This window comes from Aspergillus wentii (genome assembly GCF_001890725.1).
Source record: "Aspergillus wentii DTO 134E9 unplaced genomic scaffold ASPWEscaffold_10, whole genome shotgun sequence".
NCBI classification, from domain to species: domain Eukaryota; kingdom Fungi; phylum Ascomycota; class Eurotiomycetes; order Eurotiales; family Aspergillaceae; genus Aspergillus; species Aspergillus wentii.
The window spans coordinates 528,735-543,976 of record NW_024467841.1 but is presented as its reverse complement, the minus strand read 5'-3'; the positions used below and the strand labels follow the sequence as shown (position 1 = coordinate 543,976).

The window sequence follows — 15,242 nt, the reverse complement described above, 5'->3', positions numbered from 1 at the left end:
AGATACGTACAGCATTCCATGATCATCATTCTACCGATTGTTTCGTTTTGCACTATTCGATATTTCGAGACAAGAAAATCAATGTTTAAGCATCTCTAGTACTTCTCTTCGCGAACCCAGTCTTGTTTATCTATCCAACAGATATGTATTAGGGCTTGGGGCGAGTTATTGAGGTCATACATATCGATGATGATGGGATATTTTAATATCGGGAGTGATATCCTTGATGGCTGTGGCGATGACGACGCAATCTTTTGGTATAGCAGGACTTTTGGTCGAATCTACGAGGAGAAGCATGGACCTATGGATCGCCGTGTGACGAAACGCCTTGGATCAGGAAAGGAAACGTCGCATGACATTGCGGGAAATCCTCTTGCATGATACTATTCACATTCTACCTGGACTGATTCAGAACATAATCAAACGCCTCATCCAGAATCTGCAACCCCTCTTCAATCTCCTTCACGGAAACAGTCACAGGCGGCGCAAGACGAAACACACCTCCCATACCGGGCAGATTGACGATATTACACGAAAGACCTCTCTCCAACGCTCTCTCCGACACAGCCTGTCCCAACTCCGACCCTGGCGCTTTCGTGTCCGCACCCGAGATAATCTCAATCCCCTGTAAGAGTCCCCGACCCCGGACATCGCCAATACACCAGTACTTTTCTTTCAACTTGAGCAGGCCCTCGCGGAGTTGTGCACCGCGCTCAGATGCACGCTGGGTGATGGAGTCTCGCTCGACTATCTCCAAGACTTTATTCCCCACTGCAGCAGTGAGGGGATCGTTGAGGTGTGTCGTCAGCCAGAGGAAACCGGCTTCTTTACAGCCTCGCTCGATTTCAGGTGTCGTGCTGACTGAGGCAAGGGGGAGACCGCATCCCAGCGTTTTGGATAGAGCGAGGATATCAGGGACGATGTCGTCGTGTTGGAAAGCAAACATGTTTCCTGTCCGGCCGACGCCTGTCTGCGCTTCGTCCACGATGAGAAGCATCCCGCGTTTCTTGCATTCGAGGCTGAGACGCTGCAGATAGCCTCGTGGAAGATCGAGGATGCCGCCAGTTGAGAGGATCGGTTCCATGATGAACGCGGCCAGCGAACCGACGCTTTGCCGGTCGATCATCGCCCAGCCGAAATCCATCTCTGTCTCCCAGTCATACGACCCGTCTGCCTTTTTGAACGGCGAGCGATAAGCATACGGAGCAGGGAATGCCAGCTGCCCAGGCATACAAGGACCCCCGTTGGCCCTTCCAGCTGAATACGTCGCCGATCCCGCCCCCTGCGTCAGACCATGATAACTAGCCACAAAGGCCACAATCTCAAACTTGCCCGTGTAGCACTTGGCCATCTTAATCGCCGCCTCAGTCACCTCCGACCCAGTATTCAGGAAAAACGACTTCTCCAACGGTGCCGGTAGAACCCTCGCCAGCCGCTCAGCTAGATCAACCACCGGATGCGAGATCATGTTACTGAGGAGGTGGTCGAGCTCAGCGACGTACTTCTGTACCACTTGCACGATTTCCGGGTGCGAGTGGCCGAGCAGCGAGCTCATCTGGCCGGAGGTGAAGTCGAGGATTTGGCGGTTGTTGGCGTCGTAGAGTCGAGTGCCTTGGGCTTTGGTGATGACGACGGGGGAGAAGGGGACGCCTGTCGACATGAGGTATTTATCTGCCCTGGAGAAGAAGTTGGTTGATGCCATTTTGTTGGTTGGATGAGATGTATTGATGAAGGTGAACAGGATGGGATGTGGATAAGGAGGACAGACGGTGGTTCGGTTCAATTTATGGTATCTTGTGTCAGATGAGTGAATGTTGCCCGCGGAGTTGCCCGCGGGCAGATAACTACGGCCTTGGTATATTAGCATGCAATGTCCATCTCTTACTGTATTGAGATACTCTATCTTCCAAGTCCATCTTATTCTCGACCCAAACTGAGTGATGGTGTTTACCAATTTAATTCAACGTCATGAAAGGTTAAATTGCGCTTAATGTCAAGTATAAAAGCCATCTGATGACAATAATTCACAATATACCAACCATATAAATACTACAGGTCAACTTCTTCCAACCCCGTCATCCCCATAAACAACTCATCCAAAATAGACGGATCGATATCCAAATTCTCCTGAACATCCGGAAACAACTGCGCAGACACATCACCACCCGACTCCACAGCGCCGATCCTCTCTAATAAATCCGCACAATTCACCAAACAATGGTCTGCAAGATCCCAGCCATAGTTATCACGATGCGCACGGAGTGTAGTGATCATGTCATTCGCAATACGCAGAGGCGCATTACGGGTGGTAGTATTCTTCACGCGTAAACCGATACGAAGGAGGAATGTCGTAGCGGATGTGAGGGTGAATGCGTTAACGGGGATCCAGAACCCGTGGAGATCAGACTCGTTGAGTTCCTGGATGAGGTGGACGATCTCTTCGGCTGCGCGTTGTGCGTGTGTGTATGATGCAGCGAGGGTGTCGTCTTCTGTGTGGATGAGGCTTTTTTCAAGATCGAGCTGGATTCTGCGAAGAAGAAGTTTAACTGCAAGATATGAGAGGCGGAAATTGGCTGCACCTGGGGCGTTGAGGTTACTTCCCCAGAGGGCGAGGCGGCGGATGTCGTCGGGGAGAGATTCCTCCCAGTTGTTGAGCCATTGTTCGAGGTCGAGGGCTGAGAGGTTGGGGGATGGGTTGGAGACGGTGTAGATGTGTTCGAGATAGCGGCTGAGGACTTCGGTTATACTGGTGAGAGCGATGAAGATTGAGGATGCTGCGATCTGAGATGGAGGAGCGTCTGGGGGGCAGATGTCGTCTAGAGTTGGGAGTGGCACGTCGTATTGTTTGCGGTGGATTTGGAGAGGAGTCCCATAGGCCAGGCTGCACCTGAAGATATATTAGCAGTGAATATGACAGTCTCACAAGGTTTCTTTTGTACCACCGATCATGCACCACTATCAACCACCAGATGCGTATCCGAAACTTCTTCTCCAGCGGCGATATATTCCAATTCGACGGATCCCGATTCAAACCCAGCGCATTGGACAGAGCCACTGCCAGTCCAACCATTCCGCCATTGCCAAAGATTGAAGTACTCGGTCGGCCGCAGACATTAAGGATGATGGCCATCACCGTCGAAATGCCCGGTGATAAGAACAGCTCCGAATGAAGGGCCTCGTTTGCCTGATTCCAGATGAACCGATTGTCTGGCCTCCGTATATTAGGAATATGATGCCAGTACGTCTGGGCGTTGGCGTATAGATTGCAGAGTAAGGCCGGGGATATCTTCTCTTTCTGGCTGCAGTAGACATGCTGAAACGAGGCTTCGTCGAAGATGGGGAAGCAGACGTTGGCACAGGCGAAGAACCTCTCTCTTAGCATGTATTCCGGCTCAAATATAATGCGACTCACATATCCACCAGCCGCTTCACGTCCGGCTCGATGTATTTCTCAATCAGTTCGCACTTTATCGCCGCGAGAGATTGATTCGCATTGACGCCCAAAGGCCGTCTTAGAACGCTATTAAACAGTACTGGCCGCCCTCGATGCAAGCCGGAGCTCATCCCAACCAGACATCGTCGTCGGGCATCAGGGATGGCAGAAAGATAACTCTCCAGCACGTTATTGTCATCCGCAACCGCCGGACTCACCACATGCGAGCTATTCTCCCCCGACTCGGCCACGATGCCCACCAACGCCTGCTCATTATCCTGATCATCCACTGCCACATCCTCATCCACCCTAGCAATAGCCGACACACCATCTCCCGCCCCCAGACGCGGTAATATCCTAGGACTGCCCCGCTGCGCCAGATGCCGCCTCCCAGCCCTTCCTCGTTTCTCCACCCCCGACACCTTGACCGGATTTGCCAATCGCTGATTCAACCTGTCATCGACATATGGAAAAACGCAGTCAGTCCCATGCGCCTGGCACATGATACATATTCCCGAGGTTTTGGTCTTGCACCGCGACTTGCGCTTCTTGCAGGGCAAACATGCGGGGTACACGTGAGACCGGTATGGTCGGCCCTGGCTGGTAGCATTACGAGATGACTCTGCGTCCATCATGTCGATTGTGCAATTCTTAGATGAGGGGAAATGGCGAGGTTAAACCAGGCCGGAGAAGGCCGCGGAAGGCCGGACAGGACGGTTCCGCGGAATTTCCCGGCGGGATCAGCGGAATGCGGGGCCAATCATTTTGTAGATTTACGATATTGAAACAAGTCAATCAGATAAGATGTTATGTTAGATAGAAGAAAGCAGAGTTTCACATGACTAAGAATGGATTTCGTTTAATCTCTTCTGTGGCTGTAGTTATTGTATCTAGTCTGGCTGTAACATACACTACTTTGACAATGCCTTGCACATAGTATAAAGAGCATGTCTATGTCTGCAATTCCAACGTCAACACCGAGCGTATCCATATCCTGGCTACTCCTGACATTTTTCAAACAACTAGCCTAAACCTCCCGACGCGCCTGCACAGGCAAAGCATGCGGGGGAGCGTCAATCTGCGCAGACACCTTGGTCAAAAAGACATCTGCCGCAGTACTGTTGGTTGCGTAACTATCACGGAAGATGAAGTTCATGGGGAATCCAATATCAAACGAAGATGCAGCATCAATTTGAGCGAGATCTTCACCAGACAACGTCACGCTCAATGCCTCGATGTTTGCCTTGAGATGCTCGACTTTGCGTTGGCCGATGATCGGGAAGACATAGGGGGTTTTGTGCATGACGTATGCCAGGGCCTGTTGAGATGATGGTGAGCTATGTATCTTTCTTCCAGGAGGTCAGATAGACTTACAACTGCATGGAGATTTGTGTTTTTGCTCTTCGCAACTCGCTCCAAAGCCTCTGATACCTTGATATCATGCTCGCTCAGATTGGCAGCCCTTCCACTCCCGGCTTCATCCCCACCACTACGGGCCTCGGCAGACTTGAATTTCCCCTGCCCAAGCGGCGCCCACGGCGCAATAGCCATTCCCTGGTCCCGACACATGGGGAGAATCTCCCGCTCGATATCCCTAAACCCAGCATTCCATTTACCTTGGTACACCGAGAACGGACGCAAGCCGTTCGATCGAGCGTAATCGTTCGCCTTGACGACAATCCAAGCCGGTGTGTCTGAGATGCCCAGGTAGAGCACCTTGCCAGAGACGATGAGATTGTTGAGCCCGTGCATGACTTCCTCAACGGAGGTGGTGAAATCCCACCAGTGCACGTAGAGAAGATCAATGTAGTCTGTCTGCAGCTTTTTCAGGCTCTGCTCGACGGAGACGCGCATGCTTTTGATGGAATTGCCCACGTAATTGGACTGGATGGGCTCGGTGTCGCGATGCGAGGTGCGGAATCCGGTTGTGTATTTTGTTGCGATGCTAGACATGCCATATTAACATAAATCCATGTTCATCGTCATGAGTGAGAGATCACTTACACCATCTGCTCACGGTTCCCGCGCTCTTTCATCCAGTCGCCAATCCACATTTCAGATTCCTCCTGCTGGTAGTTGTTCGCTCTGGATGTTTGTTAACAACCGATCAATAGGTATATTGGCAGCCACATACGTATCTAAAAAGTTGCCGCCTGCGTTGTAGAAAGCATCAAGCAATGCAAACGATTGCTCTTTGCTGCATTCACCCATAAAATCCTTCCTGCATAATGTGAGATGGTTTGATGTCAAGCTGCCAAGGGGTAGTATCATACCAGGTAGTCCCAAAATTCATGGTCCCGAGACACAGCGGCGATACCTTGATACCAGCCGATGGTGCCAGTACTCGGTGGTAGCCAAGTAGGCTGGCTGGCTTGGGGGCAAGGGCGAAGACAGACATTGCGATATGGAAGTTGTTACTTAAATGAAGACTGAGAAGATCGTTGTTGTTTCATGTCAATCGAGAGGAATTGCCAGGTTTAAATACATCAGAATGGGTCAGTGGATCGCATTAAATCAAGAAAAAACAAGCTTGATTATAATTTTGCTTCTCATCATAACTTGGGATCGATGGTGGGGAGTTAAGGTCCTTTCAACGTGGTGATGCATTGTGATGACAAGTTTGTTCTGATTGGTGGCCCAAGTAACTATGATGACAAGAGACCCACCTTGATCCATGGTTAGGAAGCATCATGAATGGGATTGATTAAGAGATTGTTCTTTCTGGTGATCTTTATAAGTACTATTAAACAGATGAACACGCTAATGATGGTCTCTATGATCTCTCTTTCAAAACACATATTCAGTTGGCAGATGACGGAAATAAAGGCTTCTCACCCCGCTGTGCTCTCCAAGCATTCGTAGACCGGAAGAGACCCCAACAGCCCTGTATAACCCATCCCCAAGAGCGAGCAAAACCCTCCGTAACCTCCCACCCGTTCGGATCCCACGGGTCGCTCCAAACAATGATGCCCGAATATTCAGCATTCACGCTTCCTTGCCCTTTCAGGTCGAGACACAACTGAGTCTCATCATACGACTCTCCAGCAAAGATGAGGTTATCTCTCATCTGCGAAATTGGAAGCAGATCTAGCCATGGATGATGAGGTACAGTGCGCTGGACTATAGTGGGCTGTAGCCCAGGAGGGAGAAGCGCGTGACGGTCATACTGCCACGGGCCGGCGGTGTTGAACGGTGAAATGGCATCATCGTGCAGCTCCGCCGATGTCAGGCCTAGCACTCTTGTATTCTCCATCAGAGCCTTGGTGAAATTAAACTGGACTAGATGGAGTAGCAAGTCGGTACGCGGGGAGCCGACAAGGTACTGGTCACGCGCTATTGCTTCTAGATTGTGCATCATGGTCCTGGTCTCCGCTAAGTCGGCGTGCAGGATGTGGATGTGTTCGATTTGCCGGAGCATAAGCATCGTACTATTGCCAGCGCCAGGATGTGGTGTGGGTTCTGTGGAATTGAGCCCTGTGATGGACAACGCCTTGGTAGATCTCGTCTGATTTCCCCGCAACCCTGCATATGGGCAGTTCTCCCCGTCAGTCGTGTATTTGACTAAACTATGCCACATTTCAGACTTACGCCGCGCTCGCTGATTTAGACGATTCTGCAGCCTCCGCCGCACTTGAGGATCTGAAATCCCAGACCAATCCTCATCTGGCCAGGCTCTGATAGGTTCCGAGAATGACTGTAAAGCAATTGCTCCATCGGGCATTTTTGCTGTCTCTATGGGGGAGCTTTTATCAAAGTGGTTACCGGAAATAGTGCATTAGAGGTTGAGGATCCATATTGCAGTCAGCAGAGTGCATCTGCATATATGTATTGCAGCCCAGAGGGGGATTGCCACCCGCCCAGAGTGGGCCTTCGGGGATAACGTTTTTGTGTGGGTCGCACATGCTCAATTGGTCCAGTAAACAAAGAGTTCACAGGCCCACTTGTCATCAGGGTGCATGAAGCTAGTCCGATATAGGCGATGGTCCTCCTGCAAGGTTGCTGACGCGCTAGTGGTGGATCGCCGATAGAAATAGCATTTGATGAATAGCCAAATAGAACATGTTCATACTGAATTCGAGAATTATTTAGATAGAGACATCTACCAAGCAGCCAAGCCTTTTTCCATTGAATAACCTTCAATAAGGATAGGAGTCAAGTGGGCCAGAATAACTGGGGTGTTGAAATTCCTAGATAATGACTATCCAGCCATCCTGTATTTATAGCCGAAGAAGTAACTCCGTGGTCTGTGTAGTAGAAAGGCCAAGTAAATAGCGTCCAGCCGTTGCGTTTCTGGGGTACTCCTGATTTAGATGTAAGATAGGTTTTCGGAAATATACATACAAGCCTGCCTTTTCTAAGCTATAAACAACTTCTATGCTATAAGCCTCTAACCAAATCGTAAGATGAGAATCTCAAAGTTGCTTCTGTTTGCTCTGCCAGCCATGGCATTTTCCACCATGGCCTTTCTCCCAGACATAGTGAGTCGGCAGTCTGCCAGCTCTGACACGACGGAAATTATTCCAGGCTTAAGTGACGGAGCAACAACAGAGGTGGGAAGGCAAGTGAGAGACTGCCTTGGTGGCACGCAGTCCTGTGAAGACAATTCAACCAAGGTGTGTCCCTTCCCAGTCGCTTCAGATCCGTCTTTCTGATGCCAGAAAGAACTACACTGCTCCTGGGCCACTAGGCAGCAGTGAATGCACAAACGACGCATGCTGCGTGTGGGATTATATCCAGCGGGACTTGGTACAGATATTCCAAAGCCTCGATGGAACCTGCTCTCGTCTTGCCCGCTCCTCTGTGCGTCTTGGATTCCACGACGCCGGGACATGGTCAACCACCAGTGGGTATGGTGGAGCAGACGGCAGCTTACTCCTGAGCTCTGATGAGATCAATCGCTTCGAGAACAATGGTCTCCAGCAGGTCCGATCAACCGCCCTTGGCATCCTGGACTCTTATTCGCAATATGAAATTGTAGCCGCAGACCTGGTTCAATTCATGCATAATGTAGCAACGGTGGTCTGTCCGTTAGGACCGAGAATCGTAACGCTGATTGGGCTCAATGATAGCAGTGTTGCGAATCCATCCGGACTAGTCCCAGGAAATAATGCCACAGATGGCGAATACTTGATTGAGCTGTTTCGAAACAAGACCTTGAAACCTCGCGATCTCGTTGCTCTCGTTGGCGCCCATACTGTCGGTCAGCAGTACTTTGTGGATCCTTCTCGTGCTGGACAACCCCTGGATTCTACCCCAGGTGTCTGGGATGTCGACTTTTACCGCGAGGTCACCTCGTCCAATTCTCATCCGTAAGATCATCGAAGCAATCAGTTTGTTTTGATAGCTAACCATGGCTTGGTTTGATCCAGAGGGGGTTTCCGTCTATCAAGTGACGAAGCCCTTGCCAATACAGACGAAACTTCATCCAGCTTCACGGCATTTGGAGTAAGTGACCTTGATGTAATTCATCACAACCCAATGGATACCAACTCACTTCCCTTGCCGACAGGATCGAAACACTGGCCAGACAGTTTGGAATGCCGAATATGCCACTGCCTATGTCCGTCTTAGTCTCCTCGGGGTTGACAACATCAACCATCTTACGCACTGTACAAAGGTTCTTCTGGATGCAGTGACATCATTTTCATCTCCATCAAGCACTCCTACCTCGCCATCTTCTTCGCTGAAGATTCTGCGTCGGATATCATTGACTTCGGTGTTTGCTTGGGTGGCTTTGTTGGCTCCTGTATCTTTATTCTAAGGGGGTTTATATTGGTGAGTGTTTTTGAGAAATGTAAATTCATTCTTCACTTTCAATAGTAAGAGTGGTCTTATATGGGTAAAAGGTTAGTTTTGTATATCTAGCTACCGTAGACTTTCAGAGTAGATATACCACTATCGACATTGGAAGTATGATGTCTTAATTACTATAAAAAGTGGCATTAACCTGTCACCTATTAAGAAATATATGGTCTATTGTTTAATATCCATCTCACGGAATCTTTATATGCAAATTTATTTATTTATTTTCGTAAAGGAAAGACAGTAGCGTAATTAAGGTAATTTGCTATCATGCTGACATACAGGTGCAAATACTGAGCTATATCAATAGTGATCCCATCTCCACCGACTACAGCCTGTTCTTCAATTTTACCGTACAAAGTAAGTCACAGATGCAAGACAAGCACAGCCACAACCGGTATGAACCACCCCCATCAAGGAAAGCGGATGACAATCTTGTGCTCTAAATGGTCGCTGTACCGCCTGTAGTACTCTGGCACTTGCTCAATACCAATGACCGAACTGACCACAAAGCTAGGAGTAGCTCTATCAGCAGCAACCAGATCAACAAGAGCCTGTGCATGTTCAAGCGGCAGAATAATCCCACTTCCCACAGTCAAAGCCTTGCTCCAGAGCTCATAAACAGAAAGCGGGAACTCTGCGGGGATCTGATCGGCATACGGGGCGCCACGAGTGCTGTTCTCTCCACCTGTATACACGCCGGGAATGCCGATGCCGCCTTGGTTCGCGGTGACGGCGAGCAGGTTGCGCGGGATGATGCCATCCTCGCGCTGCCCGGTTGCATTCACGGCCTCGAATCCGACGCAGTCGACGGCTCTTGTCACGCCGTTTGGCTCGCGGGCGAGGATTTGCTGGACGGGGTCTGAGGCGTTGAAGCTGATGGGTACAGCGCCGATACTCGAGGCGAGTGCGAGGCGATCGGGGACTTGGTCAACGGAGTATACGCGCGATGCACCGCGAAGCAGGGCCGAGTAGGCGGCCATGAGGCCGACTGGGCCTGCGCCGAATACGGCTACGGTGTCGCCTGGCTGAAAGCCGGTGTAGGTCAGCGCGTGCCATCCGGTGCTGAAGATATCCGCGATCATCAGGTAGTCGAGTTCTTTGGTGGAGTTTCCGGTCCGGTTGTTAAAGGGAATGGGGATGAGGCTTTCGTCTGCGAAGGGAACACGGGCATATTCCGCTGCGAGTATCGTCAGTCATCAGTGTCATATGCAGGACGGATAAGTGGAGCTCACCCTGAAGACCACCATAGCCAGGTGTACCAGATCCAAAGGAGAGTGGGTGTTGCTGTCCATAATGGCCACTGTGGGCGTTGTCAGGGATGATGACATAGTCGCCGACCTGAAGCGAAGATACAGCGCTGCCAATCTCAGAGACATATCCAACTGCCTCGTGGCCAAGACCCCATGGAACGTCGGCAGCTCCTGTAAAACCATGGTAGAAATGCAGGTCAGAGCCGCAGATGGCTGAGGTGGTGATTCGGACAATGGCGTCTGTCTGGTTGACGATGCTAGGAACAGGCATGTCGATGACGGAGACGTTGTACGGCTGTCCAAACCAGGCCACTGCTCGCATCGTGGCAGCGAGGGTTCTGTTGAGTGCCATGTTGGATTTAATATGAGAGGAAACTGTTGGATGTCAATTCGATACAGACCATATCGTCTCTTTTATATCATACTCTCCTCTTGGCAACTAAATTGACTCGGAGTTAACATCATCAGCCCATCTCCTAACGATCTTGGCATTAAAGACCATTGTTTTCTACAATCAGTTACAGGTTGTAACACAGAGAGAATGATAATCCATGTCCAGCGTTGATCAATGGATGCAGGAGGCAGTTTAATGGCTGCCTGGGCATATCTCGATCATCATTGGATGATAACAACCTTGTTTGTCTATCAGCAAATAGGAACATAGCATGTCGACCCGCCCTTGGCATATAAGCAGATTGCATGGCATATGCATCATCATTCTTGTTGCTGCATACATACATCATTAATGACGAAGCTGCTCTGAATAAGGGGCAAGCAGTTGCAGATCGGATCTGCCTGGTTATCACAAGTAGTGATCGATTGCTTTATCTTTCCGGGGTTTCCCCTGGTGAAACATATATACACTCTTCTATCTTTACTAGGGATCAACTAAGGCCTTGACAAGTACAGCCCACAACGCAATAAAATTCTAAGCCAGAAGTTCAATTCAAGTTAACTATCTGGTTCAAATGGAGAGTAATGAACATATCAATGCCAGTAGATAAGCTCCTTTCCGCGAATCATCTCCCATCCCGCATTCAGAGCATCCACTACCTCAACAGGAAGAGGGCCTCTCTTCATTGCTTGCATATTCTCATCCAGCTGCTGCACACTACTTGATCCAATTACAATCCCATCTCCAAGCTCATCCTTCAACTGTGAGTGGTGCGAGAGCCATCTCAGCGCACACTCCACCTCCGTCAACCCATGCTTCCCTGCAACTGGTCTAAGGATGTCCAAGGCATCAAAGTATACATCGTGATAGTATCTCCGACGTGTAAGCTTTCCTGGTCCTGTTGCAGAATCAAACCTCCCTCCGGTGGTAGCATCGGCTTTGCCACGGTGATACCGATTCGTCAACATGCCCGCTGCCAGCGGGTTGAAGCAGTAAAACGAAATCCCATGGTGTCTCAAACAGCGTAGTAACTCCGGCTCTACCGCGCGGTGAAAGGCGTTGTAGATACCCTGACATATGCTCGGCTTCACCCATCCATTCTGATCACAGATGTCACAGATTGTCGCCACCTCCCAGGACTGGTAGTTGCTGATACCGAGTTTCTCAAAGTATCCTTCTTGGTGGAGTTTGTTCACTTCACGGAAGGTGTCTTCGAATGGGACGGTGCGGTCTGGGCTATGCAGGTACCATGTATGCACTTTGGATACCTTAAGTGCCTCGAGGCTGCACATTAGGCCGGCGCGAAGGTCACTGGGAGTGTGGTGGTATGCAATCTCCGCGAACGCAACGGACGGATTGGCTGCCGATGGAAAGAGCTTGGTGTCGACGTTCATCCCGGTCAGGTCCATCTTGCCGAGGAATTCTTCTGACGATCCGTTGCCGTAGATTCGAGCGGTGTCGATGTCAATATGGCCATAGCTCTTGAAAAGGTCGACCATTTTCTGGGCTTCTTCAACGGTGTGAACTGGGGTCCGGTCGTCGCCTGGTCATGTTAGCTTTAGTTGCTTTCGCATGCAAGTTTGGAATCAGATCACCAGGTTCCCCAATGTTCATAGCTCCAAAGACGGCCTTCATGGTTGAGGTAGGTTGATAGATACTTTGTATGGTTTTAGGATAGGTAGAAAAGGGCAGAACTGGTGTGTATGATTTCAGCAGACAGTGGCCCAGCCTGGTGTTCTTATATGCCCTTTGACTGAGAGGGAATCTGATTATGCGCTAGAGGTGGGTCTTTCAATCCCCACTATCTACGGCGTTATCCATTGAAATAGACATCTTACGCATGCAAGAATGAGGAATTCATTACTGACATTTAGCGTAGGAATGTGATCTTTTCTGAATAAGTCAATTTCTATATACTATCCCCGTGAGGCACCAATAGTTCACTCAGACTCAACAGCCGTACTAAGAGCAATCTCCCTAACCTCCTCCAAATTCTGCTTGACAGTATCAATTTTAGCCACCATCCGCGGGAAACAATCAGTCCCAAGCGGCAATCTCAACAGATGACCCTTGCCCTCCCCAACACCCTGCAACTGGATGACATCCAGAATTCGTTCAACGGCCTTGACAGGATCACCAGGCTGCTTGCCAGCGTATGTATCCCAGATCCCCATAGCAGCAGCTAGAGGCGTGCCTTCGTAATCCTTGGTCATTCCGGCCGCGGGCAGTCTATGCGATCCGATGAAGTTGGTCCGGAATGCGCCGGGCTCGACCAGCAGAACCCGGATGTTGAATGGGCTGAGTTCTGCTGAGAGTGATTCAGAGAGGGCTGGTTGGTGTTAATCACGATGCAAGTGTATGTGATGCGGGATTCGACTCACCCTCCACGGCAAATTTGGACATGGAATATGCGGCAGATGAAGGACCGGCCGTGAATCCGGCAATGCTGCTGATGTTGACGATGGTGCCGCTGCGTTGAGCTCGCATTAAGGGAAGAACGGCTTTGATGACTCTTACCACGCCGTAGATGTTTGTCTGGAACTGGATGTCAAGTTCATCCTCACTATATATTGATCAGTATGCCAACCACCTAGCAGTTGAATTGAATACATACCTGACATCCTCAATACTCCCCAACAGCCCATACCCCGCATTGTTAATAACAACATCAATCTTACCACCATTCTCTCCGATGGCCTGTTCAACCACCTCCTTTGTGCTCTTGCTCGTCACGTCCAACTGGAGCCACTTTCCGCCTAATGCTGCGATTTGGGGATAATCCTGTGCTGCCTTGGTAGGACTGCGGGCTGTTGCGAGAACTTTATGGCCGGCTTTGAGAGCACTTTCTGCCATGAGGGCACCGAAGCCGGAGGATGCGCCGGTGATTAGCCAGAGTTGGGGTGCCATGGTGTTGTTATTGGATTTTGTTCGATTTGTTCAAGAGGAATATAGATGTATTGTAGCTTGAATGCTACATATTTTTTCTGTTTTCTTCTTTATATATGTACGTCTGTCAGTGGTAGGTTCAATGTTCAACATTGATGTTATCCCCATTGCCATCAGCATCAGCATACAAAATCCCATAAATCTAATTGGGCGGCTTATCTCCGATAGAGTGTATGGACCCACCCTTAGCGCGTAATCCATTTCGCCACTGTGGACCCACTCTGGGAATGCCTTCATGGAGATAATCGATGGAGATTCTCCCACCTTTTCTTCAGTGCTGGTCCTGCGGTCGGAAATAAGGAGAACAGAGATTGTTGAATTCCTTTTTAGTAGTCTGTAGATACAGATTACAAATGAACCGGCAGCACGCGTAGCTGATCAAAAGAAGCTCTCCACGTCAGCCGTTTCTCCCCCCGTACATGACGCCAGTAATTCGTCGACCACATAATCTCCGGACACTCCTTCACCAGCCGCCCCCATTTCTGTAGAAACGTTTCGGTGATTTCCCAGTTCATCGGATCCCACGGATCTCCCCAGACAATGATACAGTTATCCTCATCCGGCATCGTCCAGAAGCCCATCAAATCGCGACAGAATTGGCTTTCGTCCATGTAATCTTCGTATTGGATGAGTTTGTCTCGTAGTCGTGCAAAGGGGAAGAAGTCCAGCCATGGGTGATGGGGCTGGCTCCGTTGTAGTGCTGTTGGTTGTAGGCTGGCTGGGATGGACTCTGCTGGTGTGCTCGCGGGTTGAGGGCCGTTGATGCTGAAGCGCGAGAGGGAATCGTCTGTCATTCCTTCCCGCGTGTATCCGAGGGCAGTGATGTTACACACAAAGGCGCGGAACACGTTCAGTTTCACCAGCGTTAAGCGGTGATCCGCACGTGGGTTTCCGCGGTAGCTCTGGTATGCAGCTGCCTCAAAGACAGATAGTAGTCGAGATAGCCCAGGGTGAGTTAACTGACAGTCCCTTGCAGTTGATCTATCATATTGAGATTCTCCTCGTATGAGATCGAGCAGGCTACTAAGATCTGGAACGACATAATCCGTCGAGCTGGCTGGTACAACAGCCGCTGTGGCTTGTTCTCGATACAGCTGTTGAGTCCGGGCGAGCTGCTCCGCTGCCCTTCGATCACGCCTTCTCTGCCCTATATCACCGTAAGCAAAGACCCTAGTATGAATCATGTTACTCACGCCACGCTTGTTGGTTGACTCGATTCTGGTTCCTGCGTCGTTCCTCTCTAGACGGCTCACGGGATTGGCTGGAAATGGCAATCCCACTTGCAATAAGGTCCCCATGCATCTCTGCGCTCGTGGACATTTCTAGATTGTCATCGGATGTGGGTTGGATCACAGTCACTGTGCGTGATTATGGAGATTACGGTGTAATAATAGGCTTTCAGTCTAGACTGTTT

The 15,242-nt window shown here is 50.0% G+C and overlaps 9 protein-coding genes across 9 annotated transcripts; 1 reads left to right on the top strand and 8 right to left on the bottom strand.

Annotated features, from left to right (window-relative positions):
- Positions 1 to 359: 359 nt before the first annotated feature.
- On the bottom strand, positions 360 to 1,379 carry ASPWEDRAFT_46640 (aspartate aminotransferase family protein). The gene has a single exon (XM_040836806.1). It carries the CDS (start codon positions 1,349 to 1,351, stop codon positions 395 to 397), a length of 957 nt encoding a protein of 318 aa, XP_040683561.1. The 5' UTR covers positions 1,352 to 1,379; the 3' UTR covers positions 360 to 394.
- A 670-nt stretch (positions 1,380 to 2,049) lies between these two features.
- ASPWEDRAFT_122351 (uncharacterized protein) lies at positions 2,050 to 4,065 on the bottom strand (the record flags this gene model as incomplete). The annotated part of the gene is made up of 3 exons (XM_040829154.1): positions 2,050 to 2,887; positions 2,940 to 3,391; positions 3,421 to 4,065. 3 exons carry the CDS (start codon positions 4,063 to 4,065, stop codon positions 2,050 to 2,052), a joined length of 1,935 nt encoding a protein of 644 aa, XP_040683560.1.
- A 395-nt stretch (positions 4,066 to 4,460) lies between these two features.
- ASPWEDRAFT_122030 (aldo/keto reductase) lies at positions 4,461 to 5,831 on the bottom strand (the record flags this gene model as incomplete). The annotated part of the gene is made up of 5 exons (XM_040829125.1): positions 4,461 to 4,751; positions 4,808 to 5,378; positions 5,438 to 5,518; positions 5,568 to 5,654; positions 5,707 to 5,831. The coding sequence occupies 5 exons, from the start codon at positions 5,829 to 5,831 to the stop codon at positions 4,461 to 4,463; spliced, it is 1,155 nt and encodes a 384-aa protein (XP_040683559.1).
- Positions 5,832 to 6,233: 402 nt separating this feature from the next.
- On the bottom strand, positions 6,234 to 7,135 carry ASPWEDRAFT_63338 (DUF3425 domain-containing protein; the record flags this gene model as incomplete). The annotated part of the gene is made up of 2 exons (XM_040838694.1): positions 7,022 to 7,135; positions 6,234 to 6,955 (listed from the first exon to the last, which is right to left on the bottom strand). Exon 2 carries the CDS (start codon positions 6,855 to 6,857, stop codon positions 6,234 to 6,236), a length of 624 nt encoding a protein of 207 aa, XP_040683558.1. The 5' UTR covers positions 6,858 to 6,955; positions 7,022 to 7,135.
- Positions 7,136 to 7,890: 755 nt separating this feature from the next.
- ASPWEDRAFT_177613 (uncharacterized protein) lies at positions 7,891 to 9,194 on the top strand (the record flags this gene model as incomplete). Its single annotated transcript, XM_040831691.1, has 4 exons — positions 7,891 to 8,046; positions 8,096 to 8,742; positions 8,803 to 8,878; positions 8,943 to 9,194. The coding sequence occupies 4 exons, from the start codon at positions 7,891 to 7,893 to the stop codon at positions 9,192 to 9,194; spliced, it is 1,131 nt and encodes a 376-aa protein (XP_040683557.1).
- Positions 9,195 to 9,648: 454 nt separating this feature from the next.
- ASPWEDRAFT_55409 (glutathione-independent formaldehyde dehydrogenase) lies at positions 9,649 to 10,840 on the bottom strand (the record flags this gene model as incomplete). The annotated part of the gene is made up of 2 exons (XM_040838204.1): positions 9,649 to 10,415; positions 10,471 to 10,840. The coding sequence occupies 2 exons, from the start codon at positions 10,838 to 10,840 to the stop codon at positions 9,649 to 9,651; spliced, it is 1,137 nt and encodes a 378-aa protein (XP_040683556.1).
- Positions 10,841 to 11,475: 635 nt separating this feature from the next.
- Positions 11,476 to 12,517, bottom strand: ASPWEDRAFT_55408 (aldo/keto reductase family protein; the record flags this gene model as incomplete). The annotated part of the gene is made up of 2 exons (XM_040838203.1): positions 11,476 to 12,425; positions 12,478 to 12,517. 2 exons carry the CDS (start codon positions 12,515 to 12,517, stop codon positions 11,476 to 11,478), a joined length of 990 nt encoding a protein of 329 aa, XP_040683555.1.
- Positions 12,518 to 12,822: 305 nt separating this feature from the next.
- On the bottom strand, positions 12,823 to 13,789 carry ASPWEDRAFT_122309 (uncharacterized protein; the record flags this gene model as incomplete). Its single annotated transcript, XM_040829147.1, has 3 exons — positions 12,823 to 13,211; positions 13,264 to 13,445; positions 13,497 to 13,789. 3 exons carry the CDS (start codon positions 13,787 to 13,789, stop codon positions 12,823 to 12,825), a joined length of 864 nt encoding a protein of 287 aa, XP_040683554.1.
- A 386-nt stretch (positions 13,790 to 14,175) lies between these two features.
- On the bottom strand, positions 14,176 to 15,148 carry ASPWEDRAFT_177609 (DUF3425 domain-containing protein; the record flags this gene model as incomplete). Its single annotated transcript, XM_040831690.1, has 2 exons — positions 14,176 to 14,975; positions 15,022 to 15,148. 2 exons carry the CDS (start codon positions 15,146 to 15,148, stop codon positions 14,176 to 14,178), a joined length of 927 nt encoding a protein of 308 aa, XP_040683553.1.
- Between the last annotated feature and the right edge of the window lie 94 nt (positions 15,149 to 15,242).

What these genes read in the sequence shown, in the direction of transcription:
- ASPWEDRAFT_46640 (XM_040836806.1), bottom strand. Translation starts at nt 1,351, where the DNA reads ATGGCCAAGTGCTACACGGGCAAGTTTGAGATTGTGGCCTTTGTGGCT.